Source organism: Micromys minutus, assembly GCF_963924665.1.
Source record: "Micromys minutus genome assembly, chromosome: 23".
In the NCBI taxonomy this organism is placed as follows: Eukaryota; Metazoa; Chordata; class Mammalia; order Rodentia; family Muridae; genus Micromys; species Micromys minutus.
Genome location: NC_137958.1, coordinates 30,268,763 through 30,285,485, shown reverse-complemented (window position 1 = coordinate 30,285,485; position 16,723 = coordinate 30,268,763). Strand labels below are relative to the sequence as shown.

The 16,723-nt window shown below is 41.2% G+C and overlaps 2 protein-coding genes across 2 annotated transcripts; both read right to left on the bottom strand.

Annotated features, from left to right (window-relative positions):
- Positions 1-1,461: 1,461 nt before the first annotated feature.
- On the bottom strand, positions 1,462-5,579 carry GNG11 (G protein subunit gamma 11). Its single transcript, XM_080936523.1, has 2 exons — positions 5,141-5,579; positions 1,462-1,875 (listed from the first exon to the last, which is right to left on the bottom strand). Exons 1-2 carry the CDS (start codon positions 5,234-5,236, stop codon positions 1,750-1,752), a joined length of 222 nt encoding a protein of 73 aa, XP_080792649.1. The 5' UTR covers positions 5,237-5,579; the 3' UTR covers positions 1,462-1,749.
- A 7,663-nt stretch (positions 5,580-13,242) lies between these two features.
- Positions 13,243-15,600, bottom strand: GNGT1 (G protein subunit gamma transducin 1; the record flags this gene model as incomplete). Its single annotated transcript, XM_080936493.1, has 2 exons — positions 15,502-15,600; positions 13,243-13,371 (listed from the first exon to the last, which is right to left on the bottom strand). The coding sequence occupies exons 1-2, from the start codon at positions 15,595-15,597 to the stop codon at positions 13,243-13,245; spliced, it is 225 nt and encodes a 74-aa protein (XP_080792619.1). The 5' UTR covers positions 15,598-15,600.
- Between the last annotated feature and the right edge of the window lie 1,123 nt (positions 15,601-16,723).

Sequence of the window (16,723 nt, the reverse complement as noted above, 5' to 3'; positions counted from 1 at the left end):
ATTATCCCTGGGCTCTCAGTAACCCCAACTGATGTCATCACCTGGAAAATGGCAGGAAACAGTCCCTGTGTTAAGTCTTATATAATTACTTTCTCAAAAGCCTGAGTATCCTGTTCCCTTGTTGACAGGGGAAAAAACAGACTTCCCAAGTGAGGAGTCTGACAGACTTCAGGAAGCTGTTGGAGGCACGGGCCCTCTGACTTGGCTTGGAAAAAAAAAAACTGCAATCCTAACCTAGAGAAAAGATACACTGGAGGAGAAATACAGATTTTTGGGTGCTACATTTAATATCACAGAGCAAGTTGGTACCTAGACCTAGCTGAACCAGAATCTATTTGTAAAGATTTTATTTTCTATTCATTCCAAATCTCTAGCAATCCCTAAACAAGAAGCAGGAAGAAACGGCAAAAGCTTTTTCTAGAGGAAGAAAGGCCTCCTTCATTGCTTTCTTAGTCACAGGCGCCTTCGTAGAGGACTTGAACAGGAATCGTACCTTGGCTATTCTCCCTCCTTCTTAAAACTGCAGAAGCTTGCCTCACCATGAAAAGTGCAGACATTGATTGGAAGGAGGGGCTTGTAATGCACAGAAACAATGGAAGACAAACAGGGGACATGGTGACCTTCCACAATGACAGAAAAACATGCAACTGACTTTTTAAAATCAGTCAAAATTCAAGGTAGCTTTTGGAGAAGATAAAAGAAGATGGAGGGAGAGGAGGAGGAAGAGGAAGGGAGGAAAAGAAGAAGAAGAAGAAGAAGAAGAAGAAGAAGAAGAAGAAGAAGAAGAAGAAGAAGAGGAGGAGGAGGAGGAGGAGGAGGAGGAGGAGGAGGAGGAGGAGGAGAAAGAGGGGGGAGCAGCAGAAGGAGGAGGAAGAGGAAAAGAAGAAAAGCATGTTTAACTGTGCCTACAATGGGCTGGCAGAATGGATGTAAAATATTCAAACATCTTCCTAGAGGCCACAGAACTAGAGAGGAACCCATCCCAAGACCCGGAGAAAGCAAGGAATGTAGATCTGGGTCAGCAAAAGAGCTATTCCTGGCAGCCAGGGTTGGCCACCTAAGCACTTCTGGGATGAGGGTTCTCTCCCATTCGCAGACTTGTCCCATTCCCAAGGGCACTGCTGCAGGGATATTTTGAACTAAAGCATCACAAACCAGGGAAGTGCTAATGTGGACTTGGTTTGGCAAGGTTCCTGACTCACCGCCTGACTCCTGTTAATGTCATTAGGAACTCTCCCCCACTGGGTTCCCTAATAGTTGAAGTTACATCAAACACATTCCGCAAGTCAGAATTTGGCATTGTAAAGACATGAACCAGGGAGAGTTGGGTTGGAAAATATGTCATAGACTATTTCTAATCTTATGATATAAACCGCAAACACTGGACAGGTTATAGAAAGAAACTCAAAGAGTTAATGAATGAAAAGCTCTGTCTTAAGTGACCACCACTGAGTTTTCCAAGATAAGCCTTTATTGGAGATAGCAAGCAGTATACTGAAGGGAGAAGCCATGCCTTTATCCCACAACTGCACATCAGATGCTCTCCTCTGAGAGAAGGTGTGTGGGGAGTCAAGTTGAGAAGCAGGTATGTCTCGTCCACAGACTACTAAGAGAGTGGTTATATGACGGTCTTTCTCTATTTCAGTTTTTCCTCAATTCTTCAACACACACTTGGCTTCATTTGGGAGGAAATTAAACCAAAAAATGACCTGCCCAACTGAGAACAGAGTTTCCCTCTCCCAGAGTTCCTTAGGAAATGACACAGCTGCCCTTTTCTTTGAAGGGATTCTTGTCTTCTGGGATTCCCTTTACCAGAGGGTCCTCTCCAGAACGTTCTTCAATGTAATTCTTTATTTCCTCAGAACATTTAGACACCTGGAGTATAGGGGAAAGGAATCAAAAGAAATAAATTATGTCAAGGAAATTGAACTTAGCATTGGTTTTTGTGAGGTTCGTATAGTTTCATAAAACATGCTTTAAAAATATTTTCCTACTCTAAGATCATTATTTTATTCTATTTCTATATGCCATATAATCTATGGGGAAAATATCTTTCAATAAATGAATGTTTGAAAATCATTGTATTAGTAGCTCGCCCATGAAATTTTTTCTTATGCTTAAGTCATGATTCCCTTTCTCTTTAAATTGCAAATGTAACAGATCTACCGTGTTCAGATTCTCTGGATAACAGGCTGCCATTAGGTAGCCCCCAGGTGTTAATGGTTGTGTCTCACTACACGTCTCACGGAAGGGAGCATGTCACACTCCAGAACTCCATGGAGTCACAGTGAGACTCATAGAAGCATCAGGGAGAGGCTGACAAGGGATGTTAGATTTACCTATCCACCTCACCCTCAGTCCTGCCTCAAAACTCCTCTGATGAACAAACAATTAATATAAGTTTTCCTAGAGGCTCACCCAGGTAATCTGAAACTATAGAGTTTAGGGAATCAGCTTAAACTTTTCTTCTCATGGGACAGGATTGTGATAGTCTCTAAAATTCTATCCTTAAGGGACAAGGGATTTCAGATGTTATTTTTTTTTTTCAAGAGAGAAGAAATAGGAAATAAAAAGCAAGGCTGAGTGTCTTTACAAAGGTCTGTTTTGCAAGTCGTAAGTTTAAAGTAAAAGTTAGAGGCTGCTGGAAAGTAGCCTTCCAGTAAATCTCTCTAAACGTGTTTGCATACGTGTCTCCAAAGAGGCACCACTAGTCATAAACATGTGCAAATGCGACAGTGTTAACACACTTTGCATAATTATGAAACATAAACTAGTGATTAAAAAGTGGCAATTCAAAAATAAACAGAAACGGGAATCTCATCGTTTTGTTATTTCCTTTCCATCCCCCAAAGCGCTGTTTGCATGGCAGTGTGTGGAACCCACTGACCCAAAATGTAAAAGTAGGTCAAATGGTTACAGGAATTAAAATGTGATAATAAACACTCTTTCCAAGAATCTAACTATTGCTGGCACTAATGGCTTGTATGTTCTAAGGGAGTGTTGCTAAAGTCCGGAGTCTGAGCTCCCCGGTGAAACACCAGGGTCCTCACTCTTCTTGAAGAGGCTCTTTCACTGGGGTTCTGAAAACATCCATAGTCTCCAAACGTGGCTAATTGCTCCATCGGAGCAGACATCTGACCGATGCAGGAGGATACATCTGACCAATCAGATGTAACCTGTGAATCTGTTGGCTTGGCCTAAGCAGAGCACGTACATCAGGTGCTAACACAGGATTGACAGACTGACCTGAAGGCTTCTGGGAAAGACACTGAAGTACCTGCCTGAGGGTTCTCTGTGGCTTTAAGTGAGGAACTGGGTATCTTTTCTGGTACCCAGGGGCTTTGCTTCTCTCAGGTGAAGGGCTGAATGGAATCCGAGCACCACAGTGCTTACCCAACATCAAATTAATCTCTGTATTTCAGGGAACTGTAAGGTGTTCCACGATCCTCTCTATGTCCAGGGAAACCACTCTAAATCTTTCTGTCTTCTTAGCAGACACGTAGAATTTTCTAAGTTGGGAAACCTATGACGTAGGGTGTGCCCCAGGGCTGACCCAGGAAACTGTAAATAAGGATGCTTGATTTTTATGTTGACACAGCCCGGATGCTGCTTGATGTCACCTTCGGACCTTGACCCTTCCTCTATCCTGTAAATTCTACACAGTGATGCTAGATATTCAGACATTTCAGCTTTGTAAAGGCAAAGGATTGTCTCAGCACACACCATACACCATGCCATTTAATGCACAATCCCCCTGGCTGACAAACTCAGGGGCTTCATCCTCAGCCAAAACAGGCCCCTCCCAGTAAACACATACATAGTGCCCAGAGTTTGAGCCCTAGTAACTCCAAACTATTAAAAATAACATCATTCCATAGGGAAAGGCTGACAGAAGCTGAGGAGGAGGGCGATCCCATAGGATGACCAGCAGTCTCAACTAACCAGGACCCCTGAGATCTCTCAGACACAGAGCCACCAACCAGGCAGCATACACTAGTTGATACAAGCCCTTCCCTCCTCTCCCGATCCCTACCCCAACACATATAGAGCAGAGGACTGCCAGGCCTGCCTCAGTGAGTGAAGATGTGCCTAACTTTCAGGCCCCAGGGAGTCAGGCGGCCTGGTGGGGGGTGTGGGGGATGGGATGTGGAACTGTGGGAGGATAAACCTACCATGAGGGGGTAATGACTAGACTGTACAAAAGTAATAATAATAATAATAATAATAATAGTAATATTATTATTATTATTATTATTATATGACATCAGTCCAAATTTTTCTTGCTCCAGAGAAAAGAGTAATTTTCAAAGTGAACAAACCATCCAAAAGCCTTTTTCTAAACTACAGATTGCCTGGCCGAGTAGGAAAAGAAGATTATTGTAATGAAGGCTCCCACTCCCAGCAAATATATATATATATAAATTTCAAGTTTTCCATGGAGTTTCCGTGAAGACTCCTAAGTATTTTTCCATTGACTGGCTGGCCAGGGCGGCCTGGAACTCTTGAGCCTCCTGCTTCTCTCTCCGAACTGCCTGGGAATTACAGGCATGTACCACCCTACCCAGCATGTAATATGTACTTATTTATTTATTTGTTTATTTGTTTGTTTTAGTTTGCAGCCATATGCCATACAGTATAAATAGAATTACATATTCATAAATAAATACAGAAAACACCATATTAATCATTTCACACACAAGACAAATTGGAAGTTGCATAAAATTTGCAAATAGCAGAAACTCGGGCAGTTTGCTCTGAAGTCCCAGTGAAGTCAGGGTCTTTGAAAAAATCAAAGCTAAAAAGTTGTTGGGAGATTTTGGAATGTGGTTTTTAGAAAACTTCTCTCATACGCCATCCTATTCCAGAATGGGAGCTAGCTGCCCTTTTCGGGCTGTGTTTGTTTCCCCTGTTTTGGGACTCCGTCTTGATGACATTTGGCTTTATATTCCTTATTAGTTCTGGGCTCTTCTCACCTTTTGCGATTCCCCCACATCATCTAGCAGCTGCTAACCTCTACCAGAGCCTCCTTAAAGAGCAGCTCCCAGAAGAAGAAGGTTACCCCCACCTACACCCCATTTTTTAATCTGGTAATCCGTGGTGCATTTCTGAGAGGGAATTCGGGAATAGCCAAGCGGCTTACCTGTTGTCTCTGCAACTTCACTTCTTTGCGAAGTTGCTCAACCTCCATCTTCAGCTTTTCCTTCTCCGGCAGATCCTCGATGTGAAGAGCGGGCATCTTTACCCCAGAACTGGGCCCAGAAGTCACTTGTGCAAGGGAGCCACTGGAAGCGCCTAAAACTGGGACGCTTCCCCAAATACCAGCCGGCCCAGGCTACCCGCCCCTCTTGCGCAGGACGTGACTGGCTCGGGAACCGCAGCTCGCAACTCCCCGGGGGCTCGGCTTCCTGCCCAAGCCTGCTCCCGGTGGCCTTTCCCAGACTCCAAGCAACCTCAGAGCAGCTTCTCCATGCCCCACCAGCCCTGTAGCGAGGCAGCCTGCTGAGGGTTAAGTATGAGACATCCTTCTGGCTGCCCTGGGCAGGCTACAGACCCTGCAGGACCAGGTCGCAGATCTGGGCAGGACTGGCACAAGATCCTTGCCACGCCCGGGGGAGCTGTTGCTAGGCTGGAGACAAAAGTTTTACTTTTGTTCCTTTAGTGAGTGTGTGTCCATGTCCAACTTACATCCGGGTTTTGTTCAAAGGCAGGAAAAGGACACTACTCAGCAGGAAATAACTAACGGTCCTTCACCTCTCCAAGTTTTAAAAATACACAGCATATAACTTTTCCATATACGTAGTGGATATTTGGGGGGGTTGGGGGGGCAAGAAGAGCACTATGGAACCCAGCTAGGTCTCAGACGGATACACTAGGATTGTGTTGACACATTCCACGTGGTTTCCTTAATGCTCAAAAGGCCTTTCACAAAAATATGTTTGGAGGAAAGAAGCGGTTTGAGATGCGGGTGTTTCCTGTCGTTAAATGACCATCTGAGTTCTCAATAATAGAATTTTCACTCTTGAGGAAGGAAGACGGGTTTGTAACCCTGGGAGGATAAGAGGACACTATGAGAAGTCTAACAGAGGCTCAAAATCCCCTCCAGAGCTTCTTCCATCCCCACAAGGCTTGGGAATAAACCCTCCACCAAAGGGCAGTTTTTTTGCTTTTAACCTTTTGAATTCCTGGCGGACTTTTCTTCCTGGATCTGAGCGGTAGAGTCGCTTAGATGAGTTTTCTCTACATTCTGGAAACTATAGTTCACAGTGCGCAGCCTTGGGTAGCCAGGAAAGTGTCTACCGGGAAATATTTAAGCAGGCAATGCCAACCTTCACAGGTTCCCTTGGTCATAGCGCTCAAAGACAAGATGTAAACTATTATAAGGTATATGAAGGAAACCTGCTCTTACGGTACAACCGCACTCCGCATTTCCCAGAGACAACCTTCCAACTAATAGTTAAGTCTGGAGGAAGAATGGAGCCATTATCTGAATATTTCAGGGTACCCGACCTCAGATAGCTGTATTGTTTCGTGAGCACAAACTTTGTTTGTGCAATTTCTCACCAGGCTCTGCTGACCGTCCTCACTGAATAGATTCCGATGAAAGGAACAATGGGCTATTTAATGAGCGCTGTTTGGTAGTCCTTCCAACTCTTCCCGAGCTGTCATGGCGAAACTCACTTCGAATTTTGTTTCCCGATTTTAAAATTATGAGTCAGGGAAGGGACCGAGCTGCTGAGGTACGTGGTGTCTCTATGACTTCCTAAATATGCTCAACCTTTTTCACAAAAGAAATGTTTAGACGCCCCACTTTCTGTGTTTGAAATACCAGAATCTCGCAGGTTGGACTATCTGGCGAAGTTTAGCTTGTTAGGAAATAGTCAAAACAAACTCACATCTATCTGAGGAGCCCCGTCCGTCCTTGTTTTAAATTCCATATTTTTTAACTTTAAAAGGTTGGCTAAAAATACCTTAAGTAAGCTAGTGAAAGTAACTTAGATGAATGTGGGCTAAAGTAAACAAGTTCTATACCAAAAATAAGTAAGTTGGCAGACAAAATTAAGGTACATATGTCTGCCTTCAATAACAGACTATTTTGGGTGGTAAATTTCTTCTTTGTTAATCAGCTAGTCGCACACAAGCATACATATTTATAAATCTATATTGGTCCATGAGCATTTTCCTCCATACGTGAGACTTACACTTTATGTATTAATCTATATTTTTGCTTTCATTCTCAGAGAATTCACAGCAAATCTTTTTGAAGAGAGTAACCTAAACTGAAAATGTTTTGTTGTTATTTGGTTTTAAGTGGTAAAATGATTACATAACTTAAAAAAAAAATGAAGGGATCTGTAGGTATCTAACTTTAAGGCCTGAGTTCAGATTCCAGAGAAGAGTCACAGTAAGGGATGATGCTTCACCACCAATATTCCAAAGGAGTTTCATTCATATTAGCACTTTCCTTCCTGTTCCTGTTACTTCTGTTGTTCCAAAGACTCAGTGTTTCATACATGCTAAGCAAGAACTGAACCACCTGTACAGCACCCAGAGTAAGTAAACATTCAAAAAGTATATTTTGTTAATAAAAACAATTAAGTTTATTCTGGCTGATTCAACTGTGGTTACAACTTTATGCTGTGCATTATCCGATGAGAGAGTTATTTACGGGGTACTGTGACTGTGATATTCAGTCATACCATAAGGAAACTACGGATGGAGACAGAATAAGCATTCACCAAGCATCTCATGTCTTCTGGTCAAAATCTATAGTGATCTGTTTAATAAATAAGAAAGGGTAGAGATGAGGACTTAAATTCAGATCCCTAATAAGCACGAAACAACCAGGAGTAGTGGAGCTTGTTAATAATCTACAGCTACAGGTTGCGCGTTGGGTTGTGGGTTGGGACCGAAGTGAGTGGGTTCCTGGAGCTTCCTGACTCGATCGTCTGTCTTACCCAGTTGAGGAGTCATGGGTTCAGTTTGAGCATCCATCCCAAGTTCCCAGAGACTAAGTCACCAACCAAAGAGTACGCATGGAGGGATCCATGGCTCCAGAGGATGGCTTTGTATGATATCAAGGGGAGCGGTGGTCCTCGGTCCCGTGGAGGTTTGATGTCCCAGCGTAGGGGGATGACAGAGCTGTGAGGCAGGGGTGAGTGAGTGGGAGGAGGGGCACCCTCATAGGGGCAAAGGAGAGGGAGTAGAGAAGGGGGTTGTGGAGGGGTAACCAGGACGGGGGGAGTATCATTTGAACTATAAACAAATAAATTGCTTAATTTTAAAAAAGAATCTATCCCCAAAAGAGTGAGGTGCATGCACATTGTGCAGTAACAGTGCCAGCACCGTGGGAGTGACCAAGTGTTTCATGCTTGTACTGGACCCCACAAGAGGAAATTCTTGCTAGGTAGTATAAATCTGTTTCCGAAAAACTCTTGTGGTTGGTGAGGTCATCGTCTTTGGGGGGGGGGGCAACTTAATAATATTACTTATCTAAACTGGTATACAGTCAAAAGGCCTTTCAGGAAACATTTCTATTTGTAGACAGCCCCTACTCTCAATCTTGGCCAGATGATCTACTTTCTAGTGAATAGCAGCAAATACAGAGGCTTGTGGCTACTAAAGAGTTTGAAAATAAGTGAAGCCTGACTTCTTAGTCCTAAGAAAGACATCTCTGCTGTCATCTCCTGGGCTCAGGAGCTGTAAGCAATGCAGTGTGAAAAGAGTGTAAAATGAAGAACGACCGTAAAGGCCAACTTTTGGCCGGGGCACAGTTATAAACTCACAGTAGGTGCTGATTTCAACTCTCAGGCTACCGAGAAGGAGATTGTTGGCTGTGAGGCATGGATGGAGGAGTGCCTTCAGGGAGCCCCTGGTGAACTGATTTGGGGAAGAGAGTTACTATTTCAGTTGTCTCCCTAGTGGACATCTATCTAGACCTCAGTCCATTGTTCCAGTTCCATACTTGTGGGCTGAAGATGGCCTTTGTCTTAGTCAGGTTTCTATTCCTGCACAAACATCATGACCAAGAAGCAAGTTGAGGAGGAAAGGGTTTATTCAGGTCACACTTCCATATTGCTGCTCATCACCAGTGGAAGTCAGGACTGGAACTCAAGCAGGTCAGGAAGAAGGAGCTGATGCAGAGGCCATGAAGGGATGTCACTTACTGGCTTCCTTCTCCTGGCTTGCTCAGCCTGCTTTCTTATAGAACCCAGGTCTACCAGCCCAAGATGGCACCACCCACAAAGGGCTGGGCCCTCCCCCCTTGATCACAGTTGAGAAAATGCCTTACAGCTGGTTCTCATAGAGGCATTTCCTCAACTGAGGCTCCTTTTTCTGTGGTAACTTCAACTTGTGTCAAGTTGACACAAAACCAGCCAATACAGCCCTGATTAAAGTTAGTGGGTCACAAAAGGAGACAACAATACTTGAATTAGAAAGGGAACTTGGGAGTTGAGCTTGATAACATGAGAAAAAAACGAGGTAGTATGTGGAGAAAGCAATCAGAGTGTACTACATACATGTACAAATCTATCAAAAGCAAACCTATCTCAATAAAATAACAAAAATTCAGTGAAGATTAATAGTAGATACCTGGTGTTAATGTCTGGCCTCCACATACATATACAAAAAAATACATTACACAAACACACATACACACACACACTCAAACACACTGTCCCACACACTATCATGAGCACACATACACTAATACACACAGCCAAACACATACACTCACAGACAGAAAAGCAACCATTTGCATTTTTAAAATGTAAAGAAAGAAAGAAAAAAACAGTTTTGAAATTAAATTTTAAAAGATTTCTATTTTCTCTAAAAGTATCTCCCAAATGTATCAAGTTTACTGCTAAAAATCATACAAAGGAAGTTTTATAAAAGCACCAAAAGAAGTTATGTTGCAGTAAAAAAAAATGCTAACTTGAATTCTTGGAACAGTGTTCTGACCTTATGTTATCATGTGTGCAAAAAAATAAAAACAAAAATAAAAAAACAACTTTTTTTCTGCTACTCTTTGGTAGGAAAAATAAACTAGATCACATTCCAAAATCTGCCTTCTGAAATCATAAAAACTAAATGGTAATAGGATAAGTTATTAAAATAACAGTTCCTTTAAGAAAGTTATTTTAGCACATATTTGTTTTACTCTGGATTCATTTGATATTTATCGGAGGTTGAGCTCCCAGGGACTAAACCACCAACCAAAGAGTTCACATGAAGTGACACATGGCTCCAGCCACATATGTAGCAGAGGATTGCATTATCAGGCATCAACAGGAGGGGAGGACCTTGGTCCTGTGAAGACTCAATGCCCCAGTGTCAGGTAATGCCAAGGCGGTGGGAGGGAGTGGGGGGTAGCACCCTCATAGAAGCAGGAAGGGATGGGATAGGGGGATTCTGGAGGGAAAACCAGGAAAAGGGATAACATTTGAAATGTAAATAAAGAAATTATCCAATAAAAAAGTAAAATAAAAATAATTTAAAAAAAGCAATCCCAGTACAACTTTGGAACTGGATGTTCATTAAAGGCATTCTAAAGTGCATGTGATTCAAATAATAGACTCTGTAGTTGCTCATTCTTACTAACACTCCGCTAGGCTTTGTTGAAGAGCCAAATAGTGAGGCATTGTAGGAGACTCTGTTTTTCTTTGTTTTTTGCTTTGCTTTTGACTGTATTAGCCAATTCTCCTGAACCAAGTAACCCCTGGCCCTGAAATCACCGTTTCTAAAGAAAACAGAGTCACTGTTGGCTGCAGCTGTGCTGTCTGGGGAACAGTCACAGTGTCATTTCCTTCTTTCTGGATCGCTTTCTCTGTTGTTCTCCAGTTTAGTTCTTGCTTACTGAGAATCCAAAACCATGTATTTTTAATCGACAATAAACTTAACCTAGTACCATTAGAATTTTGCCTCATCTAAAATAAACACTTGGCAAGTATGTGCTTTCCTGCTCTTGATTGAATCAAATATTAATAGAGTCATTCTAACTCTAGTGACAATTGGTATTAGGTTAGGCTGTTACAAACTTTAGGGAAAATATGATATAGCATTAAAATGAGGACTCTATACTGTAAAGTATTATTAAACGACTTCCAAGGAATATAAACATAATCTTGGGGGAGTAAAAGGAATTGTGTCAGAAAAGAAAGATTCCAAAGGGCTGACATGGAGCGGGGGAGACACTGCATATGAGGAGATGAACGTGACCAAATTTCAATGGGAACATCAGAGCATCTTGTCAGCTCTTCTTATCTGAACAGGAACTCTACCGGGATTATGACCGTGCATTTTATTAAAGCCGTCCATGTGACTATTTCTGATCTAAGAGATTACAAAACCCAAATAAAGATCACCCTTAGCTCATGTTATACATTTCAAAAGGACGCTTCTTAGCGTTGGATTTGCTTGCCCCAAATTCTTAATACAGGGGAAGAGCTGAGGTCTTAACTTTGAACCATCAGACTTCAACATCTGTATCAAGGTGTGGATCTAAAGTAGACATACTCATTTGGAGTGTGCTTTGCCTGTTGCTGAATGTCCTAATGAAGAATTTGCATTTAATTAGAACACAAGGTAAATATGGAGCAGTTTGTTAAGTAAGCACTAACTTGCAGGTTGGAAACCCCTAAAAACAGACTTCAATCCGATAATTACGTCACAGTCACAGTACAGTGGGTGGTGTTCTCACGGAGGAACCGAGAATGAGGAAGATGGATGGAAATGCTAGGGTTGGTGGAATGATGGGCTTTTGTATTTCTAAATAGAAAAGTAATTTCTCCATTTAAAAAAATGGATAATTTAGCCTGGAGCCTTTATGACATAAGGTTTCTCAAATGAACACATGCAGACAAGGATGTAGCTGCCCTCAGTCCATGATCCTGAGCCCTGACCTCAGACTTCTGCCAGACATCCTGAGTCTATAGTTTGCCTGTTTGGAAGAACATGGGTCGGATTGAGTATTTCCCATGATCTAAGGGGAGAGCCCTGAGCTGACCTTCAGACTCCACCAGAACCAACTAATAGTAGACAGTTTGCTTTCTGTCTCCCAAAGGATGGCCAGCACTTTGTCTGGTGGTGGTCTGATGACCAATGCAATTAAAATTCACTGTCCGTGAGAAGTAGCAATACAGAGGCAGTAATAATGAAATGCTTCGCTTCGGATAATTGCACCTGCCATTTCTCACAGAAGCAGGGACAAGGTGGCCGCAAAACTTGTCCCTGTGGCTTGCCCTCAGCATGGTATTCAGTGTGCCAGTGAGGACCTTACAGGAACTAAGTGGAAAGAGTTATACCTGAACATTTTGAACGTTTTTTTTTTTTAAGTTCTTTTTTCAGGTACTGATAGTTCACAGCTAACAGTTACTGGATCTCACCATGTGTCAGACAATATACGCTGAGTGTTTTAGCTGCACCCAGAACCGGTACTATCTTCATCTTCATGGAGAGGAAACCAAGCTTTTGGATGAAGGATGAAACAACAATAATCTGTTAAGCAGCAGCGTTACAAAGGCAGACTCTTGGTCTCCAAATCCTGTGCTCATAACCTATTTGGTTGCTGGTTAAATTCACTGTGTTCTGTGACCGCAGACTGAACTCTTAATCCAGTTGGCACTCTAGAAAAATATTGTATCATAAGTGACAGATAGAGCTGAGTAAAAATGTACATGTGGCTATGTTAACAATAGCCTTATTGATTGGGGTGAGGGGAAAAAAGAAGTAACCAATAAAGTTCCATGAACTAATATATAATATGTGATACATACATATATATATATATATATATATGTGTGTATATATATATATATATATATATATATATATATATATATGTATATATATACTTTTTCTGCCAAGATACATCATTCATGTATGAAAACAATAGATTTTCTACTCCTGTGAGCAAGTGGAATGTTGAGAATAAAATATATTTAACTCTAAAAGTTCTAGGAGAATATCAATAATATTGAAAGGAAAATGAAGAAATACAAAACTACCCAGGCAATTCAGAATACACTGCTTCTGGAGCAGGGTTCATCAGTATGACAGTTAAATATTTGTTAAACCTGGGTGAAATACTTCATGAAAAACTGGAATATACATATTATTGCATTTTTATTTTTATTAAAAGTTAAAGTTTATAAACTTAAACAACCTATAAAAATTTAATTATATAGGGGAACAGTTTATGTTATCATTAAAATTCTCAATATTATAAGAACACTTCCCCCCCACCTATGAAATAACACAGCCTCCTTTGAGCTCCTTGAAGGGATTTTTGTCCTCTGGAATCCCCTTCACTAGAGGGTCCTCTCCAGATCTTTCTTCAATATAATCTCTTACTTCTTCACAACACTTGGAAACCTTAAAAGGAAGGAGACAGAGATAACTCATTTGTTTTAAAAGAGAATTGTGCAGATGTGAGAAATGTATCAATTACAATAAATTTCTACATGGCAGCTTTTAAAAATGGTGTCACCTGCTTTCTGCCAAGGCACATCTAGTTTCCAGGGTAGAAAAAAAGTCATCCCACACTTTCTGGAGGACAGAAAGCTGACCATTCCTAGTGGGCCCTTCTTGCTTTGTCAAGGAAACACAGGTGGGTGATTTTTTTCCAAAGTAAGTCTCCTCTTCCTAAACGTTTAGTGTGAAGATGGTTGAGTGTTAGCAGTTGCTAAATTCCTATTGAATTCTCAGAAGTGCAGACACACAGTTTTAAATTCAACTACAGTGACTACTTATAACCTGGGCATGTGTTACAAGTGGTCACTGGCTTTGGCTATTATGTATTATATTATAACCCAGGCAACAGACTCTGTGTTGAATTGAAACTCAGTAAGCTAATGTGTGCTGAAATGGGTATTCATTTGGTTTATAAGATTTTCTCTCATTCACTTATAGTTTTATCATTATGATTTAAAAAACAACCAGGCTCCAGTGCTGTCTCTATACAGGTAATATGCGCATGCATGTATTCAAAAGAATTCAAATTATTCATGGCTTTCAGCTTCAATTTATTTTATATTCAATTTATGCCTATTATGAAAGTAACATAGATCTAAATTTTTGACAGTACAGTGACCAATTTGTAAGTTAAGTAAATAATGTAGTGGCCTTTTCCAATGAAATTATACACCATATACACATACATTTGTATACATGCATAAGTATATGTGTGCACTTCAAATTGTATATTTGGAAATAGTCCCAATCTACTGATACTAGGAGATGAAGCCTTTGACAGCTGCTTTCACCCTGAGGGTTAGCTCCTGTTTGGTGTTAGCACTGAAAAGGAAGGGTCACCAGAACAGTGGCTCCCTCGCCTTTTCTAACATGTAAGCACACACTAAGAAGACACTATCTGAGAATGAGGAAATAGGCCTTGGACCTGAATGAGCACAGTGTCAGAACTGGAGGATAACGTCACAATGATTTACCACTTGTGCAAAGGCATGCAATCTGTTCTAATCTCTTGCAGAAGCATGAATAGACTAAAACATCAGGTGTATGCATGTGTGTGTGTGTGTGTGTGTGTGTGTGTGTGTGTGTGTGTGTGTCTCAGTCTACAGCAAAAATATCTGTATTGGAGGAGGTGGAAGAAGGAAAGGAAGAAGCAAACAGTAGTGGAAGACAACACAGGGCAGAGAAGAGAGTGAGGTTTACAGTATAATATTGTTATTTAAACTTCAAAAGCAAGAATAGTAGTAGGAAAGATAGGTGGTGGAGTATGTCATGTTTACCCCAAACAGGACACTCTGTTCTCATAAGGATGCATATACATATACATACATAAGGATGCATATACGTATGTATTCCTAAAATGAAGTGAACAAATCTGACACACATATCTCCACTTCCCGAGATTCAGTCACTGTTTGATGAAAGCTTTTTGCTCCCTTTTCCTTTCTATTCCATTTCAAGCTGAGACTCCGGGTCACTATTCCTAAGAGCTATCAGATGTTTGTAGGAGAAAGCAGTGAGGTGTTGAGGCTGAAATCATCTTGCAAAGGGAGACTAGAATGCACGTATTTGTGACTGGCCAGGGCAGGGCTGGAGAGAATAAGGTTGTGCTTTTCAATACATCAATGACATTAAAATTTTGCATAAGGTGAAGAATATGTCATTAACTTATAGGGACAAACCCAAAGTGTCTCAGTGCCTTGTTTCACTTGAGTGCTCTGTTTCAATTTCCCCCCTATTTTCTTCTTCTTGATCTTCCTGTAAAGGTATAAAACATTTGCTGGCTCAGTGGTCAAACCAAAGCAGTCAAAGAGCCACACTTGGACTGGGAAAACTAGCCTTCTAACACTGAAGCTTAGAGCCTACCTCAGGAAAGGAATTTGATTATTACCTTTCTTCAACACTGACTCTGTTTCCCACTCACAATTTACTTTGAGATACATGGATCTGTTCCAGTGCATGCTAAAGGAATTGGGAGGTGTGGATATTTGCCATACTGTCTCTGCTGGTGAATCCAAGAGGTTGCTCACTCACCATCATTCTTTCCAGGGTCACTTCCTTCTTGAGCTGGTCTACCTCCATCTTCAACTTGTCCTTTTCTGTCAGGTCTTCAATGTTGATCACCGGCATCTTTTGTCTGTGATAAAGATAGAGTGTAAGGATACACACATGAACTGCTGGACCAAACACTACACCACACACACACACACACACACACACACACACACACAAACTGCCCACAGGCAGCACCATCTATCTTTCTGCACTGCACTTACCAGAGAAGCTGATTTTTTGTTTCCTTTCAAATTGCCTATGATAACAAGCGCCTCACGAACAAGCTCTCTGAACACTGTTCATACTGCATGACAGGCTTAGGATTTTAAAGCTTCTTCATAATCTTCCCTTAATATGATTAAACTAAGCATTTTTCTTCCAACACCTGCCAGGAGATTTGAGGGGAGGGGACTGCTTAGTCAGCTTGTAATAGAAAATGGCAACGCCCCTTCTTTCTTCTGGCCTTTTGCAATCTGAACTTCTGGGTTTTCAGCTCACCTCTCTAGCGTCAAAGACATGTGACAAGGAATCAATGTTATTTGGTTCAGTCAGAGGTTATTTGGAGGACTGCCCGTTAATCCTCAAATTGCTGGAGTATTTAATCTGGTATTAAAGAGAACTATTTATATAAAAATACCATTATAAATATATCACAGAGAATGAATTGAAATGTGAACCAATGAATGTAGTAAATAAACTTCAGAAATAAGCTATTATACAATTCAGAAATGTCCTTCAACAATACCTAGGGTTTATAGGTAAGGGCTGTGGTTCACTGAACAAAGGGTGTTGAGCAGCTATAACTTGTTAAAGGAAGCATATTGATGCTGATCTACCAGTGTAACTTTCATGGGAAGAATGGACTCTTGTAGCCCTCTTCCTCTTATTTAGATTTCCCAGACAATGGGGAAGATGGCTTGGTGGCTGTTGGTGTGCTCGAAAATGCTTGACAGGCATATTGTTATACTCAAATGACATCGTGTCTGTCTTTTGCTTTTCTTCTTTTCTGCTTTGTATCTGTAATTTAATTTTCATATGGAAATATTTTTATGAAATATGGACTATTCAGATCACACACTATTTCAGGCACTGTAACACTGTTCATTTATAGGAAAACACTCTGCTAGACAACATCACAGCAACTACCACTTATTTGTGTGTTGTTTGCATTTCCAAAGCATTTGGGGAAATATTGTAAGTC